This window comes from Nomascus leucogenys, chromosome 4 (genome assembly GCF_006542625.1).
Source record: "Nomascus leucogenys isolate Asia chromosome 4, Asia_NLE_v1, whole genome shotgun sequence".
Taxonomy (NCBI): Eukaryota; Metazoa; Chordata; class Mammalia; order Primates; family Hylobatidae; genus Nomascus; species Nomascus leucogenys.
The window spans coordinates 62,608,483-62,629,729 of NC_044384.1; the positions used below are offsets into that span (position 1 = coordinate 62,608,483).

Below are 21,247 nucleotides of genomic sequence, written 5' to 3' on the forward strand. Positions count from 1 at the left end.
GAATTGGCTTCAAAGACTGCTAATTAGACCATTGTCTTTAAGAACTGCCTTCTTACGCAATGTAATAGAGTTGCTTGTTCTTTAAGAGTAAGAGTTTTGTTTACATTGAAAACTTTCACTACACTGCCAAAATAACAAAAGCAAATACACAGACATTGAAACGTATACTCTTGAAAAACAAAAAGAGGGAAAATCAATCAGTGACAAGTGGCAGATTATCGTTTGCAGCTTGCCTTTGATTTATAAATGCCTACTTCCTGCCCCAGGGAGGGGGGTGAAGGGTAGGTTATGGTGCTTGGGATGCACACTGTCCTCTGGGTTATGCTAATTTGTTGTTAAGTGCTCAAGGCCTCTTATTTAGCACAGATTTGATTAGTTTTTGGCTATACAGTTCAAAGATTTATGAAAATTTCTCTCTGGATAGCTGTGGTTGTATTCACTTTGGTTCTCCTTATTCAAAAACTTTCATATCTTTGATGAGTGGTGACAAATGGCTCGCTCAGGAACACTGTGCAAGTATAAACTCTTTTGTAATAAAACACAATTAATATTGATGACATGAGTCTTCAATTAGCACTTGTTTGTTGCCTGAAAACCTTACCTCTTCTCCCCACCTTCCAGGAATCAAAGAACAGACTGGGGGACAATCTCATCTGAATCGATCACTCCAAACTGGGGCTGTGACTGTCCCCTGGCAGATGCCACAGGTCCCAGAAAGGTGATCAGAGAGCTCTATCCAACACCAGGAGTCGCTTCCCTCTAAGTACTCTGAAAGGGGAGAAGCAAGGATTTATGCTGGCTCTGTTTGTGGTTTTGCCCAAAATGAAACTCTCAGCAGTGTGCTACACCGTGGTTCTAGTGGAAGTGATCATTAGACATTGGAAAGAGGAAAGTGGGAAGGAGAGCGCCTACTGCCTTCTGTACACTGTGTTAAGGCTTTCTCTCTAGCATCTAGTTTAGTCTCTGCAACTGCCCCAAGAGAAGTCTATATTTTATTGGTGAGGACACTGAGGCAAATAGCAGTTCCTTGCCAGACCCTTCCAGGCACTGGTTGGCTTTCTATTGCTTACTGTCCCCCTTAAACTTTCTTCTACACTATGCAGAAATAGAAAAAGGCAGTTGGAATAGAGGAGGAGGGAGAGGGAAACAAAAAGGGGAAAAGATACACTTAAAAAAAAAGTTAAAAGATAAATGTGAGAGAGCTCTGAGATGAGGTCAGTGGTTGGTCATTTGAGGTCAACTTTATCTGAGGTGAGGGTAATCCCAAGACGACAAATGGCTAACCCTTGGAAATTTCTTTCCACACATCTTCCAGTTTCTGGGTCACGTGGCTCCATCTCTGCCATTTCAAGAGGGTCCCAGTCTTCGGAAGCTATTTGGGAAACTCTCAATGCTCCCAGAGACATTACTGTTTTTCTTTTTTGGAAACAGGATCTTGCTCTATCACCCAGGCTGGAGTGCAGTTGCACAATCTCTGCTCACCGCAACCTCCACCTCCTGGATTCAAGAGATTCTCCTGCCTCATCCTCCTGAGTAGCTGGGACTACAGGCACCTGCCATCATGCCTGGCTAATTTTTTGTATTTTTAGTAGAGACAGGGTTTCACGATGTTGGCCATGCTGATCTTGAACTCCTGACCTCAAGTGATCCTCCTACCTCAGCCTCCCAAAGTGCTGGGATTACAGGTGTGAGTCACCGTGCCTGGTTGAAACATTTCTATTTCATAGGAATATTTTGGCTGGATGCAGAGGCTAAGGCAGGAGGATAGCTTGAGGCCAGGAGTTCAACACTACCCTGGGCAACATAGAGAGATCCTGTCTCTACAAAAAAAAAAAAAAAAAATAGAAACTTTTAGCCAAAAGTATAATGACAAGTAAAGATACATCTGAGAAGAGAACATTCTTTTGTTTAGTGTGGTGCTCCAGCCTCCATGTCACTATTATAAACAGGATGTCTGGGTTTCTTTGCAGAAACAAGTTTCTTGAGTTTTGTTCTCAGTTTCTATAATATTCCATTTAGTATTCCTGACACACTGCCACCTACCACGCTGGTGGAAGGAAGGAAGGAACTCCTTCTGGGAGATAGCTCTACCCTATCTCTGTCAGTTATCTGACTAACATTTTGATTTCCGGTAGTAAAAATGTTGAAACTGGCCAGGCATTTGCTCACGCCTGTAATCCCAGCACTTTGGGAGGCCAAGGTGGGCGGATCACGAGGTCAGAAGTTCGAGACCATCCTGGCCAACGTGGTGAAACCCTGTCTCTACTAAAATACAAAAATTACCTGGGCGTGGTGGTGTGTGCCTGGAATCTCAGCTACTCAGGAGGCTGAGGCAGGACAATTGCTTGAACCAGGGAGTTGGACGTTGCAATGAGCCGAGATCACACCACTGTATTCCAGCCTGGCGACAGAGCCAGACTGTCTCAAAAAAAAAAAGTTGGCTGGTCACGGTGGCTCACGCCTGGAATCCCAGCACTTTGGGAGGCTGAGGTGGGTGGATCACGAGGTCAGGAGATCGAGACCATCCTGGCGAACATGGTGAAACCCCGTCTTTACTAAAAATACAAAAATTAGCTGGGCATGGTGACAGGTGCCTGTAATCCCAGTTACTTGGGAGGCTGAGGCAGGAGAATCGCTTGAACCCAGGAGGTGGAGGTTGCAGGGAGCCGACAACGTGCCACTGCACTCCAGCCTGGCCACAGAGCAAGACTCCGCCTAAAAAACAAAAACAAACAAACAAACAAAAAGTTGAAACTTCATTCTCAGTTTACTACTGGAGGTAAGTCCATCAGCGTCTGTTTATTAAAGGATTTACCACAGTCTACCTTGACACACTGAGCACATGGCTTTGCTCTAAAAATAGAAAGACTCAGCTGGGCAAGGTGGCTCATGCCTGTAATTCCAGCACTTTGGAAGGCCGAGGCGGTCAGATCACTTGAGGCCAGGAGTTTGAGACCAGCCTGGCCAACAAGGCGAACCCCCGTCTCCACTAAAAATACAACAATTAGGCTGGGTGCGGTGGCTGACGCCCGTAATCCCAGCACTTTGGGAGGCGGAGGTGGGTGGATCTCTTGAGGTCAGGAGTTCGAGACCAGCCTGGCTAACATGGTGAAACCCCGTCTCTACTATAAATACAAAATAGCCGGGCGTGGTGGTGTGCACCTCTAATTCCAGCTACTCGGGAGGCTGAGGCAGGAGAATCACTTGAACCCAGGAGACGGAGGTTGCAGTGAGCCAAGATCATGCCACTGCACTCCAGCCTGGGAGACAGAGCAAGACTGTCTCAAAAACGACAACAACAACAACAACAACAACAACAAAAAACAAAAAACAAAAATTAGCCGGGCATGGTAGAGCGTGCCTGTAGTTCCAGCTACTCAGGGGGTTGAGGCATGAGAATTGCTTGAACCTGGGAGGTGGAGGTTGCTGTGAGCCGAGATTACAACACTGCACTCCAGCCTGGGCAACAGAGTGAGACTCTGTATCAAAAAAAAAAAAAAAAGAAAGAAAGAAAGAAAGAAAGACACAATGACAAGGGCAGAGTTCACCTACAGAGGGAATGACATCAATACAGTAGGAATATTTTTAATACATTAAATCCCTTTGAGGTGTTTTTGGACACCTGGCTTGTCATACTATGAACAACAGAATTTCCTTAAAAAGTTTTTATTTTAGAGACAGGATCTCGCTCTGTTGATCAGGTTGGAGTGCAGTGGTACAGTCATAGCTCACTGCAGCCTCAAACTCCTGAGCTCAACTGATCCTGCCACTTCAGATGCCCAAGTAGCTAGGACTACAGGTGTATGCCACCACACTCAGCTAACTTTTATAAAATATTTTTTTTAGACATGAGGGGGAATTGCCCTGTGGCTCATGCCCCTCTCGAACTTTGAACACGTGGCCTCAAGCTATTTTCCTGCCTCAACCTCCCAGAGTGCTGGGATTACAGGTGTGAACCCACCGCACCCAGCCCTCATTTATTTGATTTCTTCAGAGAGGCTCATCTGTTCCTATATTTAGAAACGTGGAACTTTTCCAAAGAAGACAACCTTCATTTCTTTCATACGGACTTTCAAAAGAATGTATGTCCTTTTGGCGTTTTGGATTCTTGCCTACGAGGTATAAACAAATCGCCTTGGAGACAAGTCTCAACACAGAACACACGCTAGTTATCAGTGGCAAAGACTTGCATCAGCCTACCACCACGGCTGGCTCATCTTGTCCCTCCAGGCCTGTGCCTGCTGGAACACTCCCACTCCCCGTGTCTGAATACACCACTTCGGTTGGACCAAGAGTTTCCGGCTCGAGTGGCCCCTCCTTCCCTAGAAATAAATAGCTGCCTATAGAATATCAGAGTCATTCTGACTTAGGGGTGACTCAGCACTTCCATGACCTGTGTTCCCACTTCTCCTTGATAAGGCCAATGTTTTGGCCCTACTTGTGAAAATATGTAGCCCTACATCTATCTCCCTGCTCCAGTTTCAAGAGAAAAGACCCTATTCAGAGAAATATTTAGAAGACTCTTGTGAAATTCTTGCTGTAAGTGGTTTTTCTTTCCCTGCCATTGGTGCGACTGTTTCCCCCTTCTGTCAAATTGCTGTCTACATGTTTCTCTCTGACCCCAATTTTCTCGGAGTTTGGGATTATCAATCTAAAATCAGAGGTGAGAATTCATCAGTGTTATCAACAAAACTTTGCAATTATTTCTTTCAAACTGAACTTTTTCCCTATTCACTTATTTTTCCTCATCGCAAAATATTCAAAGCATTGATGAGTGTTTCTGTTTAAACTCAAAGGACATTCCACCTTTAACCTTAGCATTCGTGAGATACAAAATGGGTTTTTCTTTTTGCTGATTTAAAAAGCTGATATGAAGCTGCACAGTGCGGAAGAGGGCACCCCGCTCCAGAAAAGAAGAAACAAAACTGCCTGCCATAGACACTTGGTAGGGAGTGGCAAATGGAATCTTGGTTTGTTTTTCTCTTAGGACTTTGACAATTATTTTTCCTTGAAAAGAATAAGAGAATCTACCTAAAATATTAATACTAGTTTCAGAGCTCTAAGATAATATAGAGCAGAGTCTCTTTTTTTAAAAAAAGGAAAGACGTCTCATTTCTGACAGTGGATTTCTTCCACTGATGTGCACACTCTTTGACATGAAAAGCTGTACGAAGCTGCCTTGAATTCATTCTGCAGATGGAAAGTTGCAAGTACGGTAATTAGCTAAGCAGTGGCAAGGCCGACCATCTGAGGTTTGATTTCTCATCAAGAGATAGTGTCCTACACACGTGCCACTGAGCATGCTTGTAAGAGTTCCACGTTTCAGATGCACTGAGAATGCATGCATGGAACACACGTCCCCCCAGCCCAACAACCGCACTCCCAAATTGCCCTTGCACACATATATTCTAACACGGTTACAACACAGCATGCTTCCGAGCCTCAGACAATAAGCTGCCCAAAAGATGCTCAAGCAACAGTCACAGTGGGCCTGACTTCTGGTATCCGCAGCCACTCCAGAGAACTTCCTGTGAGCCCCGGGGACTCAGAGGAGGCCGAGTGATGAGGAAGGTGGCCAGAGGCTGCCAGACTAGCCCCAAGCAGTCCCTCTGCTTCCTGCCTTCGTTTTCCCTCAAACTCTCATCTTTCTGGAGAAAACAGAACCCTGTCCTGGGGGTGCAGACAAGCCATGACACCCACTAGTAACCTCTAGCAAAACAATAGTTTTAAAATTACTTAATGCTTTCTTGACTTTCTGACTTTTAAAATGAAAATTGTATTTTGTCACTACATCCTTTTGTTGCAAGTGGAATACTGCACTCAAACCAAGCAGGCAATGTAAAACTATGACTTCAAAGCCATTCCTTGATAAAACATCAAAACGGCCCAGAGTGAACCAACTGTTATCTGTAATTCAACAGATAATTAACTGAAACTCAGTGCTCAAATTGCTACTGGGAGTTTCTGCAGCCAAGGTCATTCTCATGGTGCTGCTTGATTTTGTTTCGGTGTCTCTTATATCTTGTTAGGCAGGGAGGAACTTGGATTGTCCTTCAGTAAAATTCCACTTTGATGCGCAAAGGGATCTTGAATTTCTGCTTGGGCTACCACAGGCCTGCAACGTGCACTTTCTCCTCGAGGTGAGAAGGTCTTTTTCTCTCCACCCTGAAACACTGCTGCCTGCACCTTTTGCTCAGTTTAGAGTAGCAACATACTTTCTGCCACAAATGCCAGAAATACTGCCTTTTCAACTTGGTTTTGTAAAATATGATGGTACTAAATCCACCAAAGGGATAGGGCACCCTCACTTTGGATTTGCCAGTCCCATGGGTACATAACTGACCTACTCTCCCACCTCCCAACCTTGAAACTCCAGCCCCCTGAACGGCCTCACCACTCCAACCCCCACTGCAATTTCCCACTCCCCACCTCCATGCATTGCCCATTCACCAAGCCAGCCACATCTCCCTTTAAGTTGAAAACTCACCCGGAAGCCCACTACCTCTTCCATGCAGCCTCCCCTGATTAAGTGAGGATGGAGAAACCTCCAAAGCATGGCCGACAAACTCCCAATAAACGAGAACACACACCCCCCCCAAAACAAACATAGAAACTCACAAAAGAAGAAAATGACACATTCTCTACTTTTGATTTGTGAAACTCCTATGGGGCTAAGGAGATCAATTTTATACCAATAAATCGTTTCAGAAAATGAGGTCATTTTAATATTCTTGGGGTTACTCAGCAAAACACTTTGCTTGGACATCTCTTTTGTACTTTCCTTAAATCCTTCTTCCTTTTCTTCTCGGCTTTTTGAATGTATGACTGAAGGGAACTGCCACTCACCGACATGGACAACAGTAAAGGAACTTGGTCTTCACTATGCCTCGTGGTGGTGGGTCACACTGCCCAGGAAGAACCCGCAATGAGACTGGCAAATGCCTTAACCATCTCATTTTCTCATCAGGAAGAAGCTTAAATGACTCTTGGTGCCCACATACTTCCTGGGCAAACATGTCTGCTCTGTTGAGATAAAGGACGCTCTAGACCAGGTTATGCTGAAAGATCCAGGGCAAAGGTTCCTGACAAGACTATGTCCAGCCTCAAATAAGGCCACCGAGGAGCCCAGGCTCTCTGAGGAGCACCGGCTCCGAGGCAGTCACATCAGGAGACAGAAACAGACATGTTGGTGCTGCCCTCTCAGGTCAGTGCAAACGCCACTTGAGGAGGGCTGAGAGCTTTGCAGCATAAAATGACCAGAACAAGGAGAAACACAGATGCAATGGCAATAGCTGGCAATTCGCACATGGCGTCAAACACCACTGCCACAGAAGCTTTTTAGCTACAAGCCACGCTATGCAACCTTTAAGCAAAACATTATTGATTTTGTGGTTGTAAAAACATACCTTCAACTGCAGAACTCAGTTTTATGACACCTTGAATAAAAACAAAAAGTGGCAGTTATATAATGGACCCAAATCGCCTTTTCCAGGCTTCTCGTAACACACGCATGCTTTAGATTTGGATTTTTCTTTTTCTGCTAGCATTGCAAGAATGTAACTAAACAAATATCAACTTCAAAAATAAAATAATTTTTAGTCTTTACTAGGTCTCATGGATGTCTTCTTTTCCCTCACTAAAACCATTTGGGGAAATTTTTCACTAAAAATGGGATTAAACATGTTTTTGGATGGGACAAAGGCCAAGTCTGTCTGAGTGACTATTTCTGTGTATAAATTATACCAGATTATGGATCAATAAAAGTTCACACAATAGGACGCCAGGGACCAGCACTTCCTCTTTGGTACAGTATATAGAGATCATTTGATGCATGTTAGGACAGAGTTTCTGTTGAAACATGTAACAGGAGGTTAAAAACCATGGTGTGATCTGGTAACTTTCTTCTCTGGGGTAGTTGGGCCAGAGCCCTTTTCTTGGTCTGATAGGTTTAGATTTCAGCTCCCTCAAGTCAGAGAGTGAACGGGTTATCTGAGCAAGTCAAGTTGTTCATGAAGCAAGTCAGTACCCTTGACTGATATTTATGCACCTTTGTGGTGAATTTTTTGTTTTGAGACAGAGTCTTGCTCTATCATCCAGGCTGGAGTGCAGTGGCACGGTCTTGGATCTCAGATCTTGGCTCACTGCAACCTCTGCCTCCTGGGTGGACGCCATTCTCCTGCCTCAGCCTCCCGAGTAGCTGGGACTACAGGCGCCCGCCACCATGCCCGGCTAATTTTTTGTATTTTTAGTAGAGACGTGGTTTCGCTGTATTAGCCAAGATGGTCTTGATCTCCTGACCTTGTGATCCACCCGCCTCCGCCTCCCAAAGTGCTGGGATTACAGGCATGAGCCACCGTGTCTGGCCTTTCAGTGAATTTAAAGGTGAAAACACCAAACTAAGATAAATTAGACCTGGTAATAATCATTTGATTTAAAGAGCATTTTTTATAAGTCATAGTTATAAATAAATAATATTATCTAATCTTATGCAATAGTCATGATCATTTAGGCTGAATAAAAATGTCTGCAGTTTCATTTGGTTGAAATCCTGGTTCTCTTTCAAACTGGAGGAGTTTGCAAACAAAATTCTTTTCAATACTGGTAAATCAAACTGGTATCAGTATGAACATACGCTGATTTTAACAGATTATGTTCACATTGCTCTTCCTTATGACTTTCCGGAAAAGCTGCTTTTAAGTTTGTTTCCTATTGAATTTCATCTTTCCTGCATAACCAGTGGTGTCTGGTCCAATGTTGAGAGGAAACTCTCTAGGGGAGGAAGTATGTATATATATGTCCATATGTTTATTATAAATTTTGCTGATACGAAGGATATGTGGCACACAGTCTACAAGTAACAATGACATATACGGTATTCTTTATGGCAAATTCCATATAGTGAATTGGTTCCTATGGAATTCTTTTGTTCATCTTGGCCAAACTCTTGTATCTGTAGCCAGCAGTTCAACCATGATCAATCATTCATTCAGTTGCATCCCAGTTTGCCCTTTTCCCAACAAACTTACTGTTATTATATCTTTTATGTGATATAAATTATTTTTATTAAATAAGCCTCTTTCAGCTTCAATACTATGTCAGTACACATACCATGGCATATTTGTCACTGTACATAAAGTTGGGCAGAGATGTGCAGTGACCACACCAGCATGTAGTATTTCCACCATATGGGTATGGTAGAATGTAACCTCAAGAGCATTGATAGAAACATGACTAGGAAATGATGAGTTTTAAATATTTATGACTTTTGTTTTTGATATAATTTATCTAATTGTAAGTTATACAATTTAATTTGTAATAATGGGCTTCTAAAATGCCTGAAACTGTAACATCTGGCTCTTGCAAGCTGGTATGAACTCGCTTTAGGACACCACTGCCATTACTAATGCTTCTTTGTGCTCAGGCCCAGGGAAGACCTTGAACTTCAGAATACTTCCTGAGATCTTCATAAAGAGGGTTACCATTTAATTGAACAAGACAAATGGAAGTAAACTTAGGATTTACTATTATTTTGCCAGTTATTTCCAAACCTGTAAAGCCTTTCATTGCAAAAATAAACTATACATACGTCACCTTAGAAATAACAGTCATTGACAATCAACTAGTATAATCACAGTATAAATGGATTTGACATTCTTTTGATCAGGCAACTAAATGAAGACGCAAAGTCAGGTACAAGTAATTGACTTATTAAGCAATGACCTCATCTTTTCAGAGTAGAATTCTTATATACATCAGAATATCAAGTTTTTCAGCCATATTCATTTTTGAGTATAATCATGGTGTCAGCTAATGTCATTCAACTGAAAAGACAACAATGTGCTCTGATCATATGTAGAAACAGAGTTTATGCAAGAAAACAAGAAAATTTAAACAAATTATCAGGAAAGACAGGGGTGGCAGTGAAGGAGAGCCCAATACTGATTTACTGAGTTGGGAAAATAAGGTAAGCTCAAATACAAACAAAAATTAGATCTCTAATTATAAACCTTATTTTAAGAAAAACATGTGATTCATTAGCTCCAAATAGACTTTTCTTATATTTTTAAACCCCAAGTCAAAGTATTCTGTATAGTAGGGTGGACCTTTATATTGGGAAGTAACTACGTTACAGTGAAAATTTAGAATTAGCTATATCTAGTTAGACACCTTATATTAACATGGTACACAAAATTGTACAACAAGTGGGAAAGATCATTTATCTTAAAATGTAAATGTTTTTAAAAAATTTGAATATTTAAGAAGGGATTGATGTTGATGTTAAAAAGTTACACATAGCACTGCTGACTTCTAGGACACACAATAGACATTATCTGGTGAGTGGCTGACATTGACATTGCCTGGAATTCAGGGTAAGCCGTAACACATACATTTATACACACACACACACACACACACACACACACAAACACACACACGGATGCTACCACCCCACCCCCTTGGTTTCTTTTTCATAGTCTGCAGAAGTGTTTGAAAATACAGTTGAAAACAACAACAAAAAACAAACTCAACTGTTTTTCTCTCAGCTCAATATCTTTTTTTTTTTCTTTCTTATTTTTTGAGACAGAATCTCCCTCTGTCGCCCAGGCTGGAGTGCAGTGGTGCAATCTCGGCTCACTGGAACATCCGCCTCCCAGGTTCAAGCGATTCTCCTGCCTCAGCCTCCCGAGTAGCTAGGATTACAGGCACACCTGACCACACCCAGCTAATTTTTGTATTTTTAGTAGAAACAGGGTTTCACCATGTTGGCCAGGATGGTCTTGATCTCTTGACCTCATGATCTGCCTGCCTCGGCCTCCCAAAGTGCTGAGATTACACACGTGAGCCACCGCGCCCGGCCTATTTCCCTATTTCTTCTACTTCATCTCACATAACTTCTCCCCTTATTCCAGACCCGTTAGCCACATGGTTTCTCTCTGTGCTTTGCAATGCTATTTCCTTTCTGCCCTTGGCTAGTGTACTTGCTGCTCGCTCCCTCTTGCCTGCTGCCTTAAACTGCTCAATCTTCCTATAGCCAGCTCTTTTCTTTTGTTCACATTTGACTTCAAATATAACTTCCTCAGAGAGTCTTCCTTGACTACTGTATTTAGAGCAGGCCAGAAATAACTCTCTACCCCATTGCTCTTATTTATTTATTTACTTAATTTTTATTTTTTAAAAGGATGGAGGGGAGGGGTCTCACTTTGTTGGCCAGCCTGGCCTTGAACTTCTGGGCTCAAGCAATCCTCCAGCCTCAGCCTCCCAAGTAGCAGGGACTACAGGTACTTGTCACCACAACTGGCTTTTATTTTTTAAAAATAGCACTTATCACTGTTTGCAGTTATCTCATTGATTTCACATCTGCTTCCTTGTTTACATCTGTCCTCCTCATTAGAATATAATCAGAATGAGAGCAGGAACCTGGTCTGTTTTGTTTGCTGCTGTAACTCCTCTGCCTAGAAGTTTGTAGCACAGAGCAAACACACAAAAAATATTTACTGAATGAAAAAGTGATCACTCCCGAGTATCCTCAAGGAGGATCTCATCAATCCCAGCACATGTACTTCAAATATGTTACTTCAATTATGGATGTTACTGAGCTGAGTACTCAGATTTCATTATATTGACCACTGTCTATTTCTACTCAGAGGCTGTTCTTTATAGGGAGTTAGTCAAAATCTATGTGTAGAGTGAATACATGTAACTTATAGTAAATATTTAGGTGTTTTAGGGTTCCAATATTAGCAAATCTCTGACAAGTAAGTTTATTGGCTGCTTGGAGACAAAATTATGCCCTGAATGGACTTCAAGAAATATCAGTTAATTAACTTTATATTCAAATACCTCAATAATCTGCAGTTCTCTTGTCTCAACTGTCATCACCCTGGGCCAAATTATGACAGCAATGTTCACAGGAAACTGTATGATAAGGCACAGTAGAGAAAGAGGAACTAAAAAAGAACTTCAGCCTTTAATATCCTTTTTCTAAGTTATTCCCATGCTGCAGCTGGAGAGACTTTTTCAAAAGGTCATGTGACAGCCTTCCAACTCTTATTTTATTCATTTATTTTTTAGATGAAGTTTCACTATGTTGCTTAGGCTGGTCTCAAACTGCTGTGCTCAAGTGATCCTCCTGCCCAGTGAAATTCTTAAGATAAAAAGCCTTAACATGACCTGCAAAACCCTCTATGATGTCACTTATAGGTGAATAAAAATGGCCACAAATTCTTCCACACTCCTCCCACAGACAGGTGGAGGCTGTCTCCTCTCCTTGAGTCTGGGTAAGCTCCGTGGCTGCTTTGACCATTAGAATACAGAGGAAATGATGCTGTCTGCCCAGATCTCATGAAACAGGCGGCTTCCCCTCTGGTGTCATGGACCACTCCCTCTGGGAAGCCTGAGACAGCAGGTTACAAGTCCTGAGACGGTTCTGATGGAAAGGCCATGTGCAGACACTCTGATAAACATCAGCTGAGGCTAAGTGTCAAGTTTAGGTAGAGGGAAGAAGCTGTAAGGTCTTTTTTTTTTTTTTTTTTTTTGAGACAGAGTTTCGCTTTGTTGCCCAGGCTGGAGTGCAGTGGCACGGCCTTGGCTCACTGCAACCTCCGCCTCCTGGGTTCAAGCAATTCTCATGCCTCAGCCTCCCACATAGCTGGGATTACAGGCGCCTGCCACCACGCCTGGATGATTTTTTTTTGTATTTTAGTAGAGATGGGGTTTCACCATGTTGCTCAGGCTGGTCTCGAACTCCTGAGCTCAGGCAATCCACTCATCTTGGCCTCCCAAAGTGCTAGGATTACAGGAGTGAGCCACTGCACCCAGCCAGCTGTAAGGTCTTGAGGAGACTGTTGGTGAAGCCTGGGAGGACCGAAAATTGTCACTGGAGCCTGAAGAAAAGGGAACTCTATTAATGCAGTGGCAGAGAATTTGCCAACATTATCACTTGTAGTAATGTGGAAAATAGAAAATATACCCAATGAACCCACGGATTTTAGTAAGAGAACTTCTAGACAGAATGCTTAAAGTGCCATTTAAAATTTTTTTTTTTTTATTTTTTTAAAGCTACACACAATAAAAGGTGCAGGTAGAGAAAGACGAGTCAAAAAAGGACTGTTCAGTTTTCAAACAAAATTTGGAGACAATAAAGAGCTAGAATGTGTTGAGTAAAAACAAAACAAAACAAAACAAAAATTGTTTTAACACTCCTAAGGGGTGGCTGTAAAATACTTTTTTATGACTGTAGAAATATTTAAGGACGTACCTCATAGAGTTTCCAAAACAGACAAAAAGGCTTTTAAGGATCCTAAGGGTACTGTCCCACAGCACTCCAACTCTGAGCCCAGACCAAAAAAGGGACTATCTTGAAGAGAATTGTAGATATGTGTTTCATTTAACAGAATGAAATCCAGTTAAGATTCAAAGGATACCCACAAAGATTATGAGAGAAGTGTATTAGTGGACAAATAATCAGCTTGGACAAAGCAGGCAGAGGTAAAGTGCAAAGAGTCCTTAGAGCCCCCAAACTTTTATGGGTGAAACATAAGCTGAGAAGATTATTCAGCTGAAAGTGCTATTTCTTATGGAAAGGGGACAACTCAGAAGGTGCAACAAGAATCTGGAGGGTGGATCCAAGAGCTGCAGAGAATCATTCCAGAGAGCAAGACTGGGCCCTCCAGCCAAGGAACTGGCAGCATGTGGATTTCAGACTTGTTATGGTAATGCCTGGCGTATAGCTGTTTATCCACCTTTGAGTGGGAGTATCCCAAGCACTTATCCCATCCCTGTACTATCAGTATATGGTGGACACATAGGAGGCAAATACCTTTTTCATATTGAGAGGTCTTCATATTGAGAGAAATTGTATAAGACAACAGCATCAAATGCGCCCCATCAGCAACTGAACCTTATTTAGACGGTAAGAACCTGAATCTCGGCTGGGCGCTGTGGCTCACGCCTGTAATCCCAGCACTTTGGGAGGCAAGATGGGTGGATCATCTGAGGTCAGGAGTTCAAGACCAGCCTGACCAACATGGTGAAATCCCATCTCTACTAAAAATACAAAATTAGCTGGGTGTGGTGGTGCATGCCTGTAATCCCAGCTACTCAGGAGGCTGAGGAAGGAGAAATGCTTGAATCTGGGAGGTGGAGGTTGTAGTGAGCCGAGATCACCCCATTGCACTCCAGCCTGGGCAAGAGAGTGAGACTCCCCCTAAAAAAAAAAAGAACCTGAATCTCAAACTTGAGCTTGAGATGAGGTTTTTGAAGTCTTTAGAAGGGGTGAGTATATTTTGCCTTACAGAAGATGTGACTAATTTGTGTCCAGAGACTGAAGCATGGATGACTAACGATGACCACAAATTATTTGAAACTCTTCCCATTGAGAGGTGGCATCTTCGTTATTCCCTTTGGTCTGAGTGGGTTTGTGGACTGCTTTGGCCGTCACCAAGAATATGATGGAAATGATGCTCTGCCAGTATCTGAGCTCAGACCTTAAGACCTTAAGATTTCCTATCTCTTGGATAGGAACTCTCTCGGGAAGCCTTGAACTGACATGTAAGGAGTCTTGAAGCCGCAAGGCTGGAGGTGCCAATTACAGGTGCTCTAGTCAACAGTTACCATATTGCTACTGATCAGGAGCCCACACTCCCAGCCATTGAAATCAAAGTGTCAGGCATGTGAATAATGCCATCTTGGACTCTCTAGACCAGCCCAACTGTGATGGTTAGTTTGTGTGTCAACTTGACTGGGCCATGAGGTGCCCAGAGATTTGAACAAACATTATTCCCAGTGTGTGTGTGAAGGTATTTCTGGATGAGATTAACATTTGGATCAGTTCATTGAGTACAGCAGACTTCCCTCCCTAAGGTGGGTGGTTCTTGTCCAATGAGTTGAAGTCCTGAATAGAACAAAAAGACAAAGTAAGAGAGAATTCTCTGTCTCTGCTGGGACATCAGTCTTCTCCTCCCTTTGGACTTCGACTTGAACTGGAACTTACACAATTGTTCTCCACGTTCTCAGGTCTTTGGACCCGGATTGGGACTATACCATTGGCTCTCCTGGGTTTCTAGCTTGCTTGCTGACTGCAGATCTTGAGACTTCTCAGCCTCCATAATTATGGGTCAGTATACACACACACACACACACACACACACACACACACACACACACACACACGGATATACTACTTCTCTGGAGAACTCTGATTAATACACCAACTTCTACCTGAATGTGGAACAGAAGAATTGCCCAGATGAACCCTGCCTAAATTCCTGATTCAAAATCATAAGGTATAATACAATGATTGTTTTTCAGCTGCTCCACATTGGGGTAATAAGGTATGTAGCAACAGATGACAGACATAGCCAGCTGTGCATACATTTTCTGACTACACATGTGCGCTGTCCCTTAGCTCTTGGTACTCCAGCCACATCACCCTTTCAGTTCTACTAATATTGAATGCAGAATTAGCACGTGCTGTCCCTCACCCTTCTTGATCCTTTGACTCTCAGCTAATGAGGATTTTCTCAGGGAAGTTCTCCCTGAGCCTCTAGATTAGTCCCTTTGTTACAGGAGATTCTCCCTCAAGAACTGTCTCTTTCTTTCAGCGCAGTTATCTCTGATTATTTGATTGATGCTAGTCTCTACCCCTAGATGATAAACTCCATGAGAACAAAGGGTAAGCCTGCTTTTGATCACCAGTGAATTCCCCGAGTTCAGCACCATGTCTGGACATAGTAAGTGCAGAATAAACATTTGTTAAGAAGGTGAATGAAATATTTGAAGCAGCTGATAAAGGCTCCCTTCTCACCATAACTTTTAATAACCATGTCAATATTCTTTTCTTTGCACCTTGTGAAAATCTGGGTCCTCAGCCATTGTAACTGGGAAAGAGTGTGACTTAATATGAGGCCACTGGTGCTGCTTTGCTATTGTCTGTGAAGACAGCTAAGCACAACTGAAGTTGCTGGAGTTCCTTTTTGTAACCGCTGGGGAAGAGGAAGCATAAGAGAGCCTCTGGGTGTGTGGGCGCAGGAATGTGTAGAGAAAAAAGTAATCAGTGACTGTTCACATTTATGTCTTTAGTTGGAAATTAGGGAGCTCTCCTAACAGTCTAAAGAAAATCGTGGATGCTCAAACTGTTTAAAATGTTTCTAAATTTAAGTTTAGAAACAATTTGTTACTAGATCAGGAGCTCTTCCCCCACCCCCCAACCCCTTCCTCTAAAAATGGAAGAAATAATTGCTGCCTCCTGAGTCCTGATAGATAAATTCTGTACCTTCCATAACCATTGCTCTCAGTATTATTTTCTTAATACCTAATCTGTATTCTTACTGTTTTAAAATGCATTCCCCTACTTAGCTCTACGGATATGGAAAATACATGCTCCGCTGGAAATAGTCTTTCTTAAAATATATCTGCTCTACTTAAAGATTAGTTTATCATTTTTGCCACGTATAAAATAAGCCTAGGTCTCTACAAGTGCCTTTGTAATTTCCATTTCATAAATTTAAAAAATATTTTGTTTTACCTCGTTATATTTCTCCTAATAGTGACCTCCAAATGGGTCTGTGTACAATATTTCATTAAATGGGTTTAGTAGGGTTCCAACTGGAGAAAAGAGGATTTCCATTTCTCCGTAATATTCTTGCTCTTTTAAGAAAAAAACACCTCCACAGTGGCAGGGCTAATATGTAGACAGGCATATTCCATATCATTTATGTAAGTTAACACATTCTGAGGCTCTGCCCATTTCCACTTCTCTGATTTGTCCTCCCTCCCTGAGTGCACAATATTGCATTTGTCCCTTTTGAACATGTAACAGATTAAAGAGCTGGGCAGGAGGCAGATGTAGGGGCACCTTTGATCTCTCATCCTTGGAGGTTAAGGGAGGGCAGACACCTGGCGGCTGCCGAGCTGGAAACAAAACACAGGCCCAGACTGGAATTACCTTAAAGGGAGCCCGGCTCCGACCGCAGAGGCAGCTGGAAGCGCTGAATGGGCACTGGGGGAAGAGTCCCGCGGTCAGGCAGAGGACGCAACAGAGTCCTAACAATGTGATCCAGACTAGCCGAGAGTTGGTTAGAATAATCCTTCCTACGCAGAAAGACCCAGGAAACCTTCCAGGAAAGACTAGGCAGCCGCATTAAGAAAAAACGAAAAGTAAATCTTTCGCAAATAATATCACAAAACTTCCAGCTGTGCACAAATACTGAAAGACAATTTTGATGACAATGCAGGAAGCTTTCAAAGAAAGGATTTTTAAACATTTTTTCCTTTGTGGAACTCTTTTCAGTAAGGATTTCACCTTTGCCCCAGGATCCTGCCAATGTTCTTAGTCAAAGCCAGACCGGTTTCCTAGGATTCTTCGGTGAAACTGCATTGCCCCCTGGCGTTTGTGTGCTGTTGTTACGCCGCACATATAAAGCCCATGGAACACCTACCAATCCGAGAAAGGATGCAGCTCCTGGTTTCATCTACATGGAGAAACCTCTCTTAAAACATAGGATCAGAGAATGCAGTTCTAAATGGCAAATCTAGACCTGGTTTGACAAGACATGGAATGAAACTTTGAAATTAAAACTCCTTCCTTTTCCGTCCTTAGCACAATCTCCTGAGATGTTCAAGTAGCTCTGGAAAGAAACTGATCAGATTCGAATCTGTCAATTTAAAAAGTTTTTTTTAAAACAATTTTTAAATTTGTTTTAGAGATAGGGTCTTGCTGTGTCATTCAAGCTGCAGTGCAGTGGTGCAATCATAGCTCACTGCAATCTTGAACTCCTGGGCTCAAGGGATCCTCCTGCCTCAGCCTCTGCAGTAGCTGTGACTACAGATGCCCACCACTACACCCTGCTAAGTTTCTTATTTTTCAATTTTTTTTTCTTTTTTTTAGAGATGAAGTCTCGCTGTGTTGTCCAGGCTGGTACTCCTGACCTCAAGTGATCCTCCTGCTTTGGCTTTGCAAAGCTCTGGGATTACAGGCCTGAGCCACTGTGCCCGGTTGCTAATCTGTCAATTTTTTATCTTTTATTTTTTTGGAGTCAGGGTCTGACTCTGTTGCCCAGGCTGGAGTGCAGTGGTGCATCTCAGCTCACTGCAACTTCCACCTCCCAGACTCAAGCGATTCTCTTGCCTCAGCCTTCTGAGTAGCTGAGATTACAGACACGCGCCACCACCACCCAGCTAATTTTTGTATTTTTAGTAGAGGCTGGGTTTTACCATGTTGGCCAGGCTGATCTCGAACTCCTGATCTCGAACTATCCACCTGCCTCGGCCTCACAGTCAACAAATATTGACTGTGCCGCTTACCATCCATGTGAACTTGGAAAACTCACTTAACCTTTCTTTGTCTCCTCCACTTACAAAATGAGGCTGATAATAGTAGCATATACCATCTAGTACCTAGTAAACACCCTTTAAGTGTTTGTGAATGATGAGAACTATGAGTTTTCCATTACGGTAGACTAGGGAAGATTAAAAAACATTCTGTGATGTTGAAAGGGCTTGGACTTGGTTCCTGGCCAAGTCTATTAAAACCCCAAAACACAAAGAAATGTTCCAGGTTCCGCGGTTTCTACCTGGCCTCAGTGAAAACCTAGAATTAAGTACATCTCTGACACTTCCAGGTCTGTGTGACTGGACTTCTGAGAATATGCTCGGGCCTGAGAGAGTCCATTCTTGTCCATACCAGGGCAGAGTTCCACCCCCAAGGCTAGGCCAGAGCCGGAATGACTCCAGGAGTAAGGCCAAGGGTGGTCTTCCTTGGCCCAGGTTCCTCTAGAATATGCCACTGTGGCATAAAAATGATTTTGAGCTGAAGGCATTTGATAATAGGCTGATTTCTAAACTCTCTTATCTGCCCAAAAGCAGAACCTCCTCCCAAAACTCAATTGTCATAAATCCCTTCCCACAGATTTTTCTGCCACCAGAGAAAGTTGACTCTAATACCAAAGAGAAGCCCACAGCACACCTAAACAGGCATTGTCACAAAACTGTCATCTCCCATCTATTCTCCTAAAGGCCCATGATCTTTCTTAAAAGTAATTAATTTTTCCTAAGTGCCCTTCTCCTCCTCCCCTTCTCTTGTTAAGACAACACATAAGCCCCAAATTGTAAGTGCTCCCTTGAGGCATATTTTCCTGAGAACTCCCATACATAATGAACAGAAGCCTGTCTTTTCTTTTGCAGCCCCCAAAACACTGAACTTAAGAGGGTAAAGGAACAGCTTTTCCTTCCTTCCTTCCGTGTTTTTTAGAGACAGGGTCTCACATTGTCATCCAGGCTGGAGTGCAGTAGTGTGATCATAGCTCACTGCAGCCTCAAAGTCCTGAGCTCAAGTGATCCTCCCACCTCAGCCTCCAAGTAGCTAGGACTACAGGCACATGCCACCACACCCAGCTAATTTTTTTAATTTGCAAATTTTTGTAGAGATAGGGGTCTCACTATGTTGCCCAGGCTGGAGAAAAGTTTTTCATCTTCCGTACTTTCTTCTGTGCCTTTGGCAAAATATTGGACTCCACTGTGCAAAAAAAAATCTCTGCTCAGGCCCTCAAAACAAGCTTCACATCTTGTGCCATGCTCTCCTCAGTCGAAGCAGTGGTGGCAAATAAACCCACCATAAATGAGAAATAGAATGCTTGGCCCAGTGCACTGGCTCACACATGGAATCCCAGCACTTTGGGAGGCCGAGGCAGGTGCATCATCTGAGGCCAGGAGTTCGAGGCCATCCTGGGCAACATGGTGAAACCCTGTCTCTACTAAAAATAAAAAAATTAGCTGGGCGAGGTGGCAGGTGCTATTTGGGAGGCTGAAGTAGGAGATCTTTTGAATCTGGGAGGCGGAGCTTGCTATGAGCCAAGATCGCACCACTGCACTCCAGCCTGGGCAACAAAGTGAGACTCTGTCTCAAAATAAATAAATAAATAAATAAATAAATAAATAAAAAGCAATAGAATGTTCTACATAATATTTGACATGTTAACATTCGTACAGCATCTTTGAGCAAAGGCTGACAAATACAAGTGATAGGTAAGTGTTTGTTAAATGAAAATAAATATTGTACAATTTTAGTCTTTAAGAAAGACAACGCAGACTGGTTTTAGGGTTCCAAACCTTCCAGATGTTTTTCTTATTTTGCACTGCATCTTTAAAATCTTGCGTATTATTCATAAGGAGTGCTGGGAAAGGAAGAGCGTGATCCCTTTAAATGATAGGGAAGAGGGGAAGGGAACTGCTGGGTAGAGGAGGGCGTGGTCCCTGGCTAGGGTTCTACCCCCACGGACCTAGGTGAGGACAGGCACTCCTGCCTTCCTGCCCAAATGTTGCATTTTCCAAGACCACCTTGGCCCACCACGCCCCCAACCTGGGCCTATAAAAACTGGAGACCCTAGAAAGGAAGAGACACAAGCGGCTGAACGTCTTGAGAAGCACATTGGCAGAAGACACAAGTGGTTGGTCATGTGTCTGGTCATTCGAGAGCATGTCTGCGGAAGAGCACATCGATAGACGCCGGCAGGCCATCGACCCCCGACCTGCGGAATGAGGCGGACTTTGGCCGGGGCAGTCAGAGGAGAGCCGGGCAGCGGGTGGCCTAACTCTAGGGGAAGGCCATCTTCCTTCCGGCTTCCTCAAGGGCTGAGAACTACTTCTACTCAATAAAACTTTCCGCTCATTCTCCAAGCCCCCATGTGATCCAATCCTACCGGTACACCAAGGCAAGAACCCGGATACAGAAAGTCCTCTTTGTGATGAGGAAGGGGATCTAATTGAACTAACATAAGCTGCCTGTAGGGCTAAACTAAAACAGCACCCTGTGACACACGACCATTGGGGCTTCAGCTGTAAACATTCACCCCTAGACACTGCCGTGGGGTGGGAGCCCTACAGCCTGCCTGTCTGTATGCTCCCCTAGAGGTATGAGCAGTGAGGCGCTGAAGTGAGCCACATTGGGTGTGCGATGGGAACAAGGGAACCTTTCCCATTTCATTATGACGATAGGAAAAGAGTATATTGTTTAAAAACAAAACAAAACAAACCCCTAAAAATTGTATTGCTGGAGTAGGACGATCAAAGTGAGATCGTTTTAACTACCGTCTTTTGAAGTGTGTGTGCAAAGCATATTCAGACTTATACAAAATGGAACAGTGGATGACTAGAGAGATAAATGGTGCCAATAGCTACTAACAATCATGCAAAATTATACATCCTGTGGGAGACTGGAAACATACTCATTTTCAAGAGAAGAGGTTAGAAA

General features: G+C 43.1%; 1 protein-coding gene across 10 annotated transcripts in view; it reads right to left on the minus strand.

The window, feature by feature from the left end:
* Positions 1–21,247, minus strand: part of DLGAP1 (DLG associated protein 1) — a 988,253-nt gene that overhangs the window by 156,770 nt on the left and 810,236 nt on the right. For 7 of the 10 annotated variants that reach the window (XM_030810696.1, XM_030810695.1, XM_004087750.2 and 4 more), the window contains one exon: positions 7,407–7,436. The exons of the other annotated variants lie outside the window; for them this stretch is intronic. In XM_030810696.1, the coding sequence (XP_030666556.1) occupies positions 7,407–7,436 (30 nt within the window). The remainder of the gene's footprint in view (positions 1–7,406; positions 7,437–21,247) is intronic. 10 annotated transcript variants of the gene reach the window in all.